The sequence below is a fragment of the Mauremys reevesii genome, linkage group 4 (assembly GCF_016161935.1).
Source record: "Mauremys reevesii isolate NIE-2019 linkage group 4, ASM1616193v1, whole genome shotgun sequence".
Lineage (NCBI taxonomy): Eukaryota > Metazoa > Chordata > Testudines > Geoemydidae > Mauremys > Mauremys reevesii.
The window spans coordinates 151,519,955-151,533,514 of record NC_052626.1 but is presented as its reverse complement, the minus strand read 5'-3'; the positions used below and the strand labels follow the sequence as shown (position 1 = coordinate 151,533,514).

The following is a 13,560-nucleotide window of genomic DNA, read 5'->3' as shown; positions in this document are numbered from 1 at the left end:
CCGCGTTTCCCTCCGTCCGGGGGGGGGGGGGGGGTCGCTCCCCTCGGCCCCAGGTGGCCCCGTCGCTCGGCGCCCAGCAGGGACCCACGGGGCCAGCACAGCCAGAGGGACCCTGGTGTGGGTCCCTGTGAGCCCCAGAACTGGGGGGCTGGTGTCACCGGGGCAGCCCCGGGCGGGGGCAGGGCCCCTACCACCAGCGAGGCTGGGGCTGTGAGCCCCAGAACTGGGGGGCTGGTGTCACCAGGGCAGCCCCGGGCGGGGGCGGGGGCAGAGCCCCTACCACCAGCGAGGCTGGGGCTGTGAGCAGGGGCGGCTCTAGGCACCAGCGGGCCAAGCGCCCGCTTGGGGCGGCATCCTGGGGAGGGCGTCATTTGGCTCCGCTGGACCTCCCGCCGGCATGCCTGCGGCGGGTCCCGTCTTCCCGCGGCTCCGGTTGAGCTCCCGCAGGCATGCCGGCGGGAGCTCAACCGGAGCCAAATGCCGCCCTCCCCAGGATGCCAGAGCCGCGGGAATAGGGGACCCGCCGCGGGACTGGGGAAGGGCGGCGCAGCGCTCCGCGCTGCTTGGGACAGCCTACTTTGTAGAGCCGCCCCTGGCTGTGAGCCCCAGAACTGGGGGGCTGGTGTCACCGGGGGCAGCCCCGGGCGGGGGCAGGGCCCCTATAACCAGCGAGGCTGGGGCTGTGAGCCCCAGAACTGGGGGGCTGGTGTCACCGGGGCAGCCCCGGGCGGGGGCAGGGCCCCTACAACCAGCGAGGCTGGGGCTGTGAGCCCCAGAACTGGGGGGCTGGTGTCACCTGGGGCAGCCCCGGGCGGGGGCAGGGCCCCTACCACCAGCGAGGCTGGGGCTGTGAGCCCCAGAACTGGGGGGCTGGTGTCACCTGGGGCAGCCCCGGGCGGGGGCAGGGCCCCTACCACCAGCGAGGCTGGGGCTGTGAGCCCCAGAACTGGGGGGCTGGTGTCACCAGGGCAGCCCCGGGCGGGGGCAGGGCCCCTACCACCAGCGAGGCTGGGGCTGTGAGCCCCAGAACTGGGGGGCTGGTGTCACCGGGGCAGCCCCGGGCGGGGGCAGGGCCCCTACAACCAGCGAGGCTGGGGCGGGGCTGGGGCTGTCCCCGGCTGAGCTCCCCAGGCCGGGAGCTGGACGCTCGCTGGACGTGGGGCAGGCTTGCCCAGCCGCAGGAACCAGACACCGCATGCAGCGGCGCAGCACTGTGCAAAGCTTCCCCTGCTCAGGGCACTAGTGCGTATCTTGAAGCCCTGGCTGCAGGAGGATCTCAGCTCTCATTTAAAACCCAGCACCTGGTTCCAGCTGAGGCAGCAGGGGAGAAAAGCTACAGCAAAGAAAAAGAACCAATGTCATTTTACAGGGTGGGACTCCTGATTTTAGAATAGGTGAGGCTGGCAGACGTGCGGGGGGTTCCAGGCCTTACATCTTCGCCTGTACTGCCTGGGACAGTCTCACACCATTGTCCCACTTAAGCCCCCTGTTGCCCAGGGCAGCTGACATGGAGAAAGCAGCAGCAGTTTAGCGTTAAAGCAGACAGACGCAGACGAGTATGGTCACAAAGTCACCTTTATTAACCCTGCCCCCTGTGGACCCTCCACACAAAGGCAGGCTGGTGGAGTGTTAGTGTCAGGGGGCGGGCCCTGCTTGGCCCAGCCCCTTCCCACCCATTGTGGGGGGAAGGATCCTGGGGGAGGGGGAATGGAGGATGGACACCAAGCCGGAGCTGGGAGCCCAAATCCCTCCTCAGTGTTAGTAACTGTCAGTAACAGACTGTTTCCTGTTGTGGGAGCCAGAGCTGGGGCCATGCCATGACTCCCTCCCCCATAGGCCTCGCTCTTGTGTGTGTGTGTGGAGGGGGGGGTGGACAGCAGCTGCATCTTTGGTTAGTGTGCAGGTGGGGGGCACCATCCCTGAGCGGCGGGCAGGGGGGCGCAGAGAGGGGCTGGGACCTGTCTCCCCAGGCTGACCCCAATCCCCCACAGGTGCCTGGGGAGGCGGGTTAGTAGAGGATGGCCACTCAGAGCCTGGCCAGTGTCCAAGGGCCCCCTGGTGGGGAGGGGAAGGGGGTTAGAGTCTGTGCCCGCACAGGGGGACGGCAGGCGGCATCCATGCCCCCCTGGGGGGGAGGGTCCCTTGCTGTCCCAGCCTCTCAGGGCTCCTTGAGCTCTGCTACATCCTTCAGCCGCGTCCCATCCACAATGCTGCGCACCTGCTCCAGAGAGGGGGCCTGGCGGATCCTCTCCAGCTGCACCTGAGGGACGAGAGAGGAGTGAGAGAGAGACCTCCCGAGATCCTGGGCCACAGAGACACCCCCCTCCACCCCCCATAGGGCGCAGCTCCCCCATGACAGACGGCACCTGCTCAAAGACACCCCCCAGCCGGTACCTGCAGTGTCTGTGAGAGGCGGACAAAGTCTCTCTGCACCTGCTCACTGGTGTCCAGCTCCGCCTGCAACCGCTGCAGCTTCCCCCGCTGCTCAGACAGCGCTGCCTCCAGCCTGGCCTGGGGGAGAGACTGTCACAGCCCTGGGACCAGCCCCCTCCCCAGACTCCTCTGCACCCCCCCCCTCCAGCCCAGCCTGGGGGAGTGTGTCACAGCCCTGGGACCAGCCCCCCCACATCTCCCCATTCCTCTGCAGCTCTCCTCCCTGCATCCCGGCCTGGGGGAGAGACTGTCACAGCCCAGGGATCAGCCCCCTCCTCTGCACCCCCTCTCCCCACTTCTGTGCACCCCTCCTCCAGCCCAGCCTGGGGGAGTGTGTCACAGCCCTGGGACCAGCCCACCCCTCCCCCACTCCTCTGCAACTCCCTTCCCCCCATCCTGGCCTGGGGGAGAGACTGTCACAGCCCTGAGACCAGCCCCTGACTCCTCTGCACCACCACCCCCTCCCAAGCCCAGCCTGGCAAAGAGAGACCATGAGAGCCCTGGGACCAGCACCAGCTGCAACCATGGTTGGGGTCCCTGCTTACATGCCCCACGGGGGTGGGGTGGTTGCAGAGCACTCAGGGGAGGTGTAGGGTAGAAGGAGGAACGTGGGAAATATTGTAAGACTTTTCTGATCCTGGGGTGGGGCTCAGTTTACACCCCCCCTTTGTCCTGGGGGCAGAAGGGTTCATCCCCCCAGGGGCACTGGTGGAGGGATTAAAGTGTAATTCGACTCCCCTTCAATCTCACACCCAGCTGCAAGTGGGTCATTGGGGCAGTCGCAGGCGGCTGGCTGTGAAACGTGTGCCTGGACCGCGCTGGCCCAGCGAGCCCCTGGCCTGGGGAAGCGCTGCGGAGCGGGTGCTGGAAGGCAGGGCAGGGGCCACGTGCCCATCGAGGACTGAGCGGGAAGGTCCCAGGCTTGGCGGGAGCGGGAAAGGCGGGAGCCAGCCACTGGGGCTCTCAGTGGGCCAGCGCAGAGCCAGAGGCTAAGCTGGCTCTCAGGCGAGATGCCCAGACTGGCCTAATAGCCAGTGCCCTGAACCCCAGAGAGCCATGCAGGGGCACCAAGGGTGTCTGAGCGGGGAGCCCACCCCAGGGCGGGGGGTGGTGCTGTGCAGGGGAGGGGCTGGCTCAGCTCACTCACCTTCTCCTGTTCCCAGGCCTGGCCCTGCTGCTCGCGCTGGGTCAGGTCCCCCCGGAGCCGCTGCACGTCCTGCTCCAGCCCCTGCGCCCGCTGCTCTGCCTTTGGGGGGACGGGAAGGGGAAACCAGTGTGACCCCACCGTCCCCAATGCTCTGCCTGGGCAGTGGGGGGGGGGGGAAGGGGGATCAGTGTCCCACCCCTCCCAAGGCATGTCCTGCCTGTGGGAAGAGTTCAGCATAGACCTCCCCACCAGACACACTTTCTGGGGGACACAGAACAGGCCCCTCCCCATTCCTGAGGTCCCCCCCCCACTTCCCCATAAAACCAGCCCCCTCACCTGCCCCAGCTGCTGCTGTAGCCGCTCCATCTCCGACCGGACGCTGCACAGGGAGGCTGAGGAGAGACAGACGGGGCAGGGGGTGAGTCACTTTGAGGGCCGGGGGTGAGCGACAGACACACCCGCCCCCCTCCCCTAGTCCCCACTTACCCTCCATGAGCTCTGTGGGCAGGAGCGATGGAGCCGCAGCCGGGGGGCGGGGAGAAGAGAGACAACTGTTACAGCAAGGGGGGGTGCTTTACTTGCCATGAGACCCCCAGCCCGACCCACTTCCCCAGCCCCCCACCAGCCCCTTTCCCCTCCCCCCACAGTCCCCACACCCCCAGCCTTACGGCTCTCCTCGCGCTGGGCCCCCAGCTGGGCCTCCAGAACCCCCTGCAGCTGGGCCCGGGCGGCCTCCTCCTCATCCAGCCGCTCACGCAGCGTGACGATCTCAATGCGCAGCCGCTCGCTATGGTGCTCGCTGGCTCGGCGCAGGGTCCCAGCCTCCTCCTGCAGCCGGCGCACCAGGGCCTGCAGCTCCTGGGGGGCGATGGTGGGAGAGAGCTGTACCCCAAAGCCAGGACCTGCTGCTGCTGGGGGCGATGGGGGAGACCCATACCCAGGGCCGGCGCTTCCATTAGGCGACCCTAGGCGGTTGCCTAGGGCGCCAGGATTCGGGGGGCGGCATTTTGTGTGCTCCCCACGGGGCGCACGGGAGCTCCCAGTTCCACTCCCGTCGCGCCGCCGGAGAAGGACCCTCAGCCGACGTGCGGCGGAAAACAGCGGCAGGCAATTGAGCAGCTCAATGACTGCCGCTGTCGCCTCCAGCATTTTGGCGGAGGGTCCTTCTCCGGCGGCGCGATGGGAGTGGAACTGGAAGCTCCCGCGCGCCCCGTGGGGAGCGCACAAAATGCTGCCCCCCGAATTCTGCCTAGGGCACCAGAAACCCTGGTGCTGCTCCTGCCTGGTTTGGACTGTGTTCCTGTAGTCTAAATAAACCATGTTCCTGTCACCGAATAAACCTCTGTGTCCCCGGCTGGCTGAGAGTCACGTCTGACTGCAAAGTGGGGGGGGGCAGGACCCTGTGGCCCCCCAGGACCCCGCTGGGGCGGACTCACTGTGGGAAGCACACGGAGGGGCAGAGGATGCTGGATGCTCCAAGGAGAGACCCAGGAGGTGAAGCCATGGGAGCTTCTTGCCCTGCAGACAGGCTGCTCCGAGGGAGAGGAGGCTCCCCAGAGTCCTGCCTGGCTTGGTGGGGAGCAGCTCCAGAGCATCGCCTGGGGACTCCGTGACAGGGGGTGAGACCCATACCTCGATATCCCCGCCCCCATGCCCACAGCTCCAGGGTGTGTGTGTGAGAGACCCACACCTCGTTATCCCCCCCACCTGCAACTACAGCTCCTGGGGGGGATGGGGGGAGACCCACACCTCGTTATTCCCCCCGCCTGCAACTACAGCTGGGGGGGGGATCCCACACCTTGAAATCCCCCCCACCCCCAGGTCCTACAGCTCCTGGGGAGAGGGCGAGACCCACACCTTGATATCCCACCCCCAGCTTGGGGGGGGGGGATGTGACCCACACCTCAATATTCCCACCAGTGCCCACAGGTCCTGGTAGGGACTGGAGGTTTGCATGGGAGCGTACCCCCTTCCCCACCCCACACACCTCTCCGAGGAGAGTCAGGGAGATGACCTAGAGCCCCCTCCCCCCCAAAGCCTTGTCTGGTCTCAGCCCCTGCGGTACCTGCACAGAGCTCGGCAGTGGCGGCTCCTCAGTGGGGGTCAGGGGGGGCCGCGAGCCCCGCAGCCCCTCATTTTCCTCGCTCAACCGCTGCACCTCGTAGCTGAGTCGCTTGTGAGATGACGCCAGGTCGGCCTGGGGGAAGGGGGAGGTGAGCAGAGGGATTGGACTCCCCCCCACGACCCTCACCAGTGACACCCCACCATGGATCCCAGCCCCTCCCAGCCGCCCACCCTCCATCCCCACACCCACCCTCAGCACTGTGTTTCTTCCACCCTGCCGGGCACCCCCCTGCTCTCTCCCCGCTCACTATCTGCTCCTGGGTCCGGTGCTGGGTCTGGGACACGGTCGCCTGCAGGTTCTGTAGCAGCTGCTCCGACTTCTGGATCTGATCCAGCAACACCAGCACCTGGGAGAGACTCAGCCGTCAGCACGAAGCAGCCTGGCCACAGGGAGAGGGGCTGCACGTCAGCACTGGGGGCACCGGCAGAGCTGGGGGCAGGGCTGGGCTGGCAGGGGGCTGCGGGTCGGGAGTGAGGGGCACTGGCAGAATTGTGGGGGGCAGGGCTGGGCTAGCAGGGGGCTGCGGGACGGGAGTGAGGGGCACCGGCAGAGCTGGTGGGGGGGCAGGGGGCTGCGGGTTGGGAGTGAGGGGCACCAGTGGAGCTGGGGGTGGCGGGGGGGCCAGGGCGGGGCTAGCAGGAGCTGCGGGGCACAGGCAGAACTTGAGGAGGGGGAGCTGCCCATGGTACCTGCTTGGCACAGTCCTCACTGCTCTGTCTCAGCGCCTCCTGCAGTCCCAGCTTCTCCTGCGTCGCCGCCTCCAGCTGCTCGCTCAGCTGCTGCAGGGACTCCTGGTGCCGCCTGGCCTGGGGGGGCCAAGGTCACAGGTCACCCTGTCCCGGCCACATCCCCCACCCCAGCTCCAGCAACCCTGCACAGCATCCTCCCATCTCCCACAACCCCAGCCTCCCTGCTCCCCCGCGAGCCCACTCCCACCTCCCGGCCCCACCCTGCCCACAGCTCCCCCACTCCCATCTCACCTCCTGCTGCAGTTGCGCCCACTCCCCATCAGGCACCAGCTGGAAGCCGGGGGGCGGCAGGTAGATGCTCTCGGGCACAAGGGTGCCGGTGGACAGCAGGGAGGCTGTGTCCTCGTGCTCCAGGCTGGGGCGGCGCCGGGGCCGGGGGGAACCAGCGCTGGAGCTGGCGATGGAGATGATGGAGACGCTGTCGCAGCCGCGGGCGAAGGCCAGGCCCCCTCCCGGCTCCTCCTCGCCCTCCAGTCCGGAGCCTTCATCCCCCTCTCCCCCAGGGTGGGCAGGGGGCATCCGGCTGGGAGCCTCCGCGTCAGACAGCAGAGACTCCGACGAGCCGACGAGCGAGCCCTGGGGGGGAAGGAGTCACAGGGCAGAGTGAGCCCCGCCACGCAGTCAGAACCGCCCCAGTCCATCCACATCGGGCATCCCTTCCCTCCCTCCTGCATGGCCCGGCTCTCCGCCACCCTGCTCCCCCCCACACGGTTCCCCTCCTCCGGGTCTCACCTCAGGCCCCCGCAGCCCCTGGATCAGCCCCTCGGCCCGGGAGAGTTTGCTCTTGAGCTGGGCGATCTCCTCCTCCATAGGCAGCACGATGCTGCGCAGCCGCTCGGAGTCCTCCTGCGCCTGGGCGGGGACAGGCTGAGCCAGGGACCCCCAGCACCCCCTGCCCCCCAGCACCTCCTCTGCACCCCTCAATGCCCAGCAACCCCCACCCTTCAGCCACAGCCGCTCGGAGTCCTCCTGCGCCTGGGCGGGGACAGGCTGACCCAGGGACCCCCAGTTCCCCCACCACAACCCCTGCCCCCGACCCATAGCACCCAATCACCCCACTCTGCATCCCCCAATGCCCAGCACCCCCCACCTTTCACCCACAGGCGCTCGGAGTCCTGAGGCATGAGAACATGGGAACGGCCACACTTGGGCAGAGACAAAGGTCCATCTAGCCCAGTGTCCTGTTTGCGGACAGTGGCCACTGCCAGGTGCCCCAGAGGGAGCGAACAGAAGAGGGCAATTATGGAGGGTCCATCCCCTGTTGTTCAGTCCCAGCTCCTGGCAGTCAGAGGTTTAGGAACACCCGGAGCATGGGGTTGCGTCCCTGCCCATCCTGGCTAATTGCCATCGATGGACCTACCCTCCAGGAACTCGGTTACAGCAGAACGGCAGAGTTACAAACCCCAGAGTTACAAACTAACCACACCCCTCCTTTGGAACCGGAAACACAGAGTCAGGCACAAGCAAATCCCGCACAGTGCGGTGTTAAACGTACACCGCTAAACACACAGGGAAAGTTTAAACCAAGGTCTGACCAGGTAGGGAAAATTCTGTGTTTGTTTCATTTAAATTAAGCTCCTTAAAGCAGCATTTTTCTTCTGCACAGTAAAGCTGCAAAGCTGTGTTAAGTCAAGGTTCAGTTGTAAATTCTGAAAGAACCATAACGTTTGGTTCAGAGTGACGACCAACCTCCACTCCCATAACTTGGAGGTTCTGCTATAATCCTTTTCTGAAGCCAGTAATATTTTTGACCTTCATGACATCCCCTGGCAACGAGTTCCACAGGCTGACTGCGTTATATGAAGAAATATTTCCTATTGTTTGATGTGAACCTGCTGCCGGTTAATGTCATTAGGTGACCCCTGCTCCTTGTGTCACATGCCCCCTCAGTTGTCTCTTCCAAGCTGAACAGTCCCCATCTTTGGAATCTCGCCTCGGACAGAAGCTGTCCCGTCCCCGTCTCTGTTCTGAGACGGGGCGACCACATCTGCACGCAGGAGTCGAGATGTGGGCGCACCATGGATTTATAGAGGGGCGATGGGATATTATCTAACATTTCCTAATGATGCCCAGTGTTCTGTTCGCTTTTTTGACGCCACTGCACACTGAGTGGATGTTTTCAGAGAACTATCCACAGTGACGCCAAGATCCCTTTCCTGAGTGATAACAGCTAATTCCCACTCACCAAAAAGATCTTGGACAGAGACAACATGTGCCAGGGACCCACAGACCTCCACCCACAGCCCCAACCCCCTCAGCCTCCAGCCCCTACTCTGCACCCACAGGGCCCTCCACCTACCCCCTCTGCATGCCCCGCCCCCCACCCTGCACCCACTCAGAGTCTTGCTTGGTCTGGGGAGCAGGGCTGGCAAGAGTTGGGGACCCCACAGCCCCCCATATCTATCTTCTCCAGCCCCCCCGTGCCCAGTGTCCCCCACCCAGGACGCACCCACCCCTCACCCTTAGCACCCACTCAGAGGTCTCCTGGGCCCGAGGACCAACCTGGGGTCCCCAACACCCCTCAAGGGCCCCTCCCACCCCCAGGGGCCCATCCTCCCCCTGTCTCACCTTCTCCATCTGCCGCTCCAGCGAGTCCAGGGGGTTTCCCTGCGTCTGCTGCTGCTGCAGGCGGCTCAGCTCCCGGCCCCCCCATGAGCCCCCACCGTGCTGCTCCTGCTGCAGGGCCTCCAGGCGTGCCTCATAGCTGCTGATGGTTTCTGGAGAAGCAGCAGAGGCCACCGTGAGGGGGACGAGAGCATCGGGTCCCACCCAGCAAACACCCCGGACCTCTGGGAGCAGAGACCCATCCCCAGGCTGGGGCAGCACAGACACTCGCAGACAGGAGGGCGTCTGGCTTCTCCGGACACTGGCAGCTCGCGTCCAGCTCATCTGGCATACATCCTCCGTGACGGGCACCGGGGAAGTGGGGCACACAGGGGGTGTAGGGTGGTGTCCTAGGATGTAAGGGGGCTGTGCGTGGGGTCTGTATCGGGCTGGTAGCAGATGGGGGATGGAGGTTGTGGGATGGGCGTGTGGGCAGACTGGGGATGGCAGTAGGAGTATGGCGGGCGTGTGGAATGGCGGTAGGCATATAGGGGTGCAGATGGGACAGTGGCAGGTGTACGAGGGTGCGTATGGGGCCATGGCGGGCAGCTGAGAGCCGTGGCAGACATACGAGGGTGCGTATGGGGCTGTGGCAGGCGTACAGAGGTGCGTATGGGGCGGTACCAGGTGGCTGGGGGCCGTGGTACCGGAACGGAAGCAGGTGGCCTGGGAAGACAACAGTAGGAGTACGGGGGTGTGTGGGGAGTGGCAGTAGGCATGGCGGGTGTATGTATGGGGCGGCGGGAAGCACGGGGGCTGCGTGGGGTGTCTGGGGGCACTGGGGATGCACAGGGGCTGCGTGGGGTGTCTGGGGCACTGGGGAAGCACAGGGGCTGCGTGGGGTGTCTGGGGCGGCGGGAAGCACGGGGGCTGCGTGGGGTGTCTGGGGCAGCGGGAAGCACGGGGCTGCGTGGGGTGTCTGGAGGCACTGGGGAAGCACGGGAGGTTGCGTGGGGTGTCTGGGGCACTGGGGATGCACAGGGGCTGCGTGGGGTGTCTGGGGGCACTGGGGATGCACGGGGCTGCGTGGGGTGTCTGGGGCAGCGGGAAGCACGGGGGTTGCGTGGGGTGTCTGGGGCACTGGGGATGCACAGGGGGCTGCGTGGGGTGTCTGGGGCAGCGGGAAGCACAGGGGCTGCGTGGGGTGTCTGGGGCACTGCGGATGCACAGGGGGCTGCGTGGGGTGTCTGGGGGCACTGGGGAAGCACAGGGGTTGCGTGGGGTGTCTGGGGGCACTGGGGATGCACAGGGGGGGCTGCGTGGGGTGTCTGGGGCAGCGGGAAGCACGGGGCTGCGTGGGGTGTCTGGGGCACTGGGGATGCACAGGGGGCTGCGTGGGGTGTCTGGGGGCAGCGGGGAAGCACGGGGGGCTGTGTGGGGTGTCTGGGGCAGCGGGAAGCACGGGGCTGTGTGGGGTGTCTGGGGGCACTGGGGATGCACAGGGGGCTGCGTGGGGTGTCTGGGGCACTGGGGATGCACAGGGGCTGCGTGGGGTGTCTGGGGCACTGGGGAAGCACAGGGGGTTGCGTGGGGTGTCTGGGGCACTGGGGATGCACAGGGGCTGCGTGGGGTGTCTGGGGCAGCGGGAAGCACGGGGGCTGTGTGGGGTGTCTGGGGGCACTGGGGATGCACAGGGGCTGCGTGGGGTGTCTGGGGCACTGGGGAAGCACAGGGGGCTGCGTGGGGTGTCTGGGGGCACTGGGGATGCACAGGGGGCTGCGTGGGGTGTCTGGGGGCACTGGGGATGCACAGGGGGGGCTGCGTGGGGTGTCTGGGGCACTGGGGATGCACAGGGGGCTGCGTGGGGTGTCTGGGGCACTGGGGAAGCACAGGGGCTGCGTGGGGTGTCTGGGGCACTGGGAAGCACAGGGGCTGCGTGGGGTGTCTGGGGGCACTGGGGATGCACAGGGGGCTGCGTGGGGTGTCTGGGGCACTGGGGAAGCACAGGGGGCTGCGTGGGGTGTCTGGGGCACTGGGGATGCACAGGGGCTGCGTGGGGTGTCTGGGGGCACTGGGGAAGCACAGGGGGCTGCGTGGGGTGTCTGGGGCACTGGGGATGCACAGGGGGGCTGCGTGGGGTGTCTGGGGGCACTGGGGATGCACAGGGGGGGCTGCGTGGGGTGTCTGGGGGCACTGGGGAAGCACAGGGGGCATCGGGGTAGCATGGGGGGGCTGCTGCGGGGTCTCACCTTTGAGGATGGCCTGCAGCGAGGCCACCTCCTCCTGGCACTGACGCCGCACGGCGGCCACAGCCTCCTGCTTGGTGCCCTCGCTCACGGTGGCCACAGCTCGCAGCGTCTCCACCTCGGCCAGCGCGGCCGCCAGCTCCTCCTGCAGCGCCTGGATCATCCCCCCGGGGTCCGGCTGCTCCGTGCCCATCGCCTCCACCGACACGCCGGGCTCCTGGGGGGCTGCGGCCCCCCCACCCAGCCCGTCCGCCCTGCACGGCTCTGGGGGCAGAGATGGGGGGTCACAGACCCAACCTGCCAGGTGTCACCCCCTCCCCCGGGGCACCAGAGCCCCTCCCCCAGGGGTCTCCCCTCCCCGCACCCTGTGCTCCTCCCCAGGGTCCTCCCCCGCACCCTGTGCCCCTCCCGAGGTCTTCCCCGCACCCTGTGCCCCTCCCTATGGGTCACCCCGTACCTCTTCCCCCGCACCCTGTGCTCCTCCCCAGGGTCACCCCCGTACCCTGTGCCTCTCCCCTCCCCGCACCCTGTGCCCCTCCCCCAGGGTCCTCCCCGCACCCTGTGCCCCTCCCCCAGGGTCCTCCCCCGCACCCTGTGCCCCTCCCCCGGGGTCCCCGCACCCTGTGCCCCTCCCCGGGGTCACTGCCCCCGCACCCTGTGCCCCTCCCAGGGTCACTGCCCCCGCACCCTGTGCCCCTCCCCTATGGGTCACCCCTGTACCTCTCCCCGCACCCTGTGCCCCTCCCCCGGGGGTCCCCCCCCCGTACCCGGGGCCCCTCCCCCGGGGGTCACTGCCCCCCCCGCACCCTGTGCCCCTCCCCTATGGGTCACCCCCCCTGTACCTCTCCCCCCCCGCACCCTGTGCCCCTCCCCCAGGGTCACTGCCCCCCGCACCCTCCATGCTCCGCTCGCGGCTCCCCCGCTGCAGGCTCCGCACTTCCGCGTTCGGGGCCAGCTGGGGGCGGGGCCACCCGGCGGTCCCGGAAAGAGCCGAGCGTATCCGGAGGGAGCCGAAAGCCCGAGCGAGGCCGAAGGGTCTCGGGAGGCAGCGGAGAGACCCGAAGGGGCGGGGCGGGGCGGGGCGGGGTCTGTCTGCGGGGCCGCCAGCCCAAGCGTAGGAGGACCGGGCAACCCCCCCGCCCCCCGGCAACCAGCCCTGGCAACGGCCTCTCCCTGGCAACCCCCCCTCCCCTGGCAACCAGCCTTGGCAACGGCCTCTCCCTGGCAACCCCCCCTCCCCTGGCAACCCCCCCGGCAACCCCCTTTCCCTGGCAACCCCCCCAGCAACTGCATCCCCCCGGCAACCAGCCCTGGCAATGGCCTCTCCCTGGTAACCCCTCTGGCAACCGCATTCCCCCTGGCAACTGCATCCCCCCAGCAACCAGCCCTGGCAATAGCTACCACCCTGGTAACCGCCTCTCCTGGAAACCCCAGCAACTGCATCCCCTGGCAACCCCTGACAACGGCCTCTCCTGGCAACCCCCTCCTGGCAACCAGCCTTGGCAACGGCCTCTCCTGGCAACCCCTCCTGGCAACTCCCCGGCAACCACCTTTCCCTGGCAACCCCCCAGCAACTGCATCCCCCCGGCAACCAGCCCTGCCAATGGCCTCTCCCTGGTAACCCCTCTGGCAACCGCATTCCCCCTGGCCACTGCCTCCCCCCCGCAACCAGCCCTGGCAATGGCCTCTCCCTGGCACCCACTCCAGCAACCGCCTCTCCCTAGCAACCACCCTGGTAACCGCCTCTCCCTGGAAACCCCCAGCAACTGCATCCCCCCTGGCAACCCCCCTGGCAACGGCCTCTCCCTGGCAACCCCCCGGCAACCACCTCTCCCTGGCAACCCCCCTGGGAACCACATCCCCCTGGCAACGAGCCCTGACCAGGGCTGCCTGGGGCGCGGGGGGGGGGGGAAATGGGGCAATTTGCCCCCTCCCTGGCAACCCCCCAGCAACTGCATCCCCCCGGCAACCAGTCCTGGCAATGGCCTCTCCCTGGCAACCACTCCAGCAACCGCCTCTCCCTAGCTACCACCCTGGCAACCGCCTCTCCCTGGCAACCCCCTGGCAACCACCTCTCCCTGGCGACCCCCCCCGCAACCAGCCCAGCCCTGGCAACAGCCTCTCCCTGGCAACCACCCCAGCAACCGCCTCTCCCTAGCTACCACCGTGGCAAATGCATCCCCCCAACAACCAGCCCTGGCAACAGCCTCTCCCTGGCAACCCCCCTGGCAACTGCCTCTCCCTCATAACCACAATTCCTCTCTGCAACCACACCAGTCAACTGCTTCTCCCTAGCTACCAACCCCAGCAACCACT

The 13,560-nt window shown here is 67.4% G+C and overlaps 1 protein-coding gene across 3 annotated transcripts; it reads right to left on the bottom strand.

Moving 5' to 3' along the window:
• Window positions 1–1,607: 1,607 nt before the first annotated feature.
• On the bottom strand, window positions 1,608–12,249 carry RABEP2 (rabaptin, RAB GTPase binding effector protein 2). 3 transcript variants are annotated; one of them, XM_039536835.1, is made up of 14 exons: window positions 12,139–12,249; window positions 11,248–11,508; window positions 9,023–9,171; window positions 7,187–7,306; window positions 6,686–7,030; window positions 6,395–6,511; window positions 5,953–6,051; window positions 5,646–5,777; window positions 4,249–4,438; window positions 4,067–4,078; window positions 3,917–3,972; window positions 3,581–3,679; window positions 2,395–2,511; window positions 1,608–2,260 (listed from the first exon to the last, which is right to left on the bottom strand). In XM_039536835.1, the coding sequence occupies exons 1-14, from the start codon at window positions 12,143–12,145 to the stop codon at window positions 2,159–2,161; spliced, it is 1,806 nt and encodes a 601-aa protein (XP_039392769.1). In that variant the 5' UTR covers window positions 12,146–12,249; the 3' UTR covers window positions 1,608–2,158. The 3 variants fall into 3 exon arrangements, with proteins under 3 accessions (XP_039392769.1, XP_039392770.1, XP_039392771.1); XM_039536836.1 differs by lacking the exon at window positions 2,395–2,511; XM_039536837.1 differs by lacking the exon at window positions 7,187–7,306.
• Between the last annotated feature and the right edge of the window lie 1,311 nt (window positions 12,250–13,560).

Excerpts from the sequence above, each read along its gene's own strand:
- RABEP2 (XM_039536835.1), bottom strand. Across the intron at positions 5,778-5,952 it reads ACCGGACCCAGGAGCAGATA|GCCGACCTGGCGTCATCTCA; the intron begins GTGAGCGGGGAG and ends CCCTTCCCCCAG. Across the intron at positions 4,439-5,645 it reads CACTGCCGAGCTCTGTGCAG|GAGCTGCAGGCCCTGGTGCG; the intron begins GTACCGCAGGGG and ends ATCGCCCCCCAG.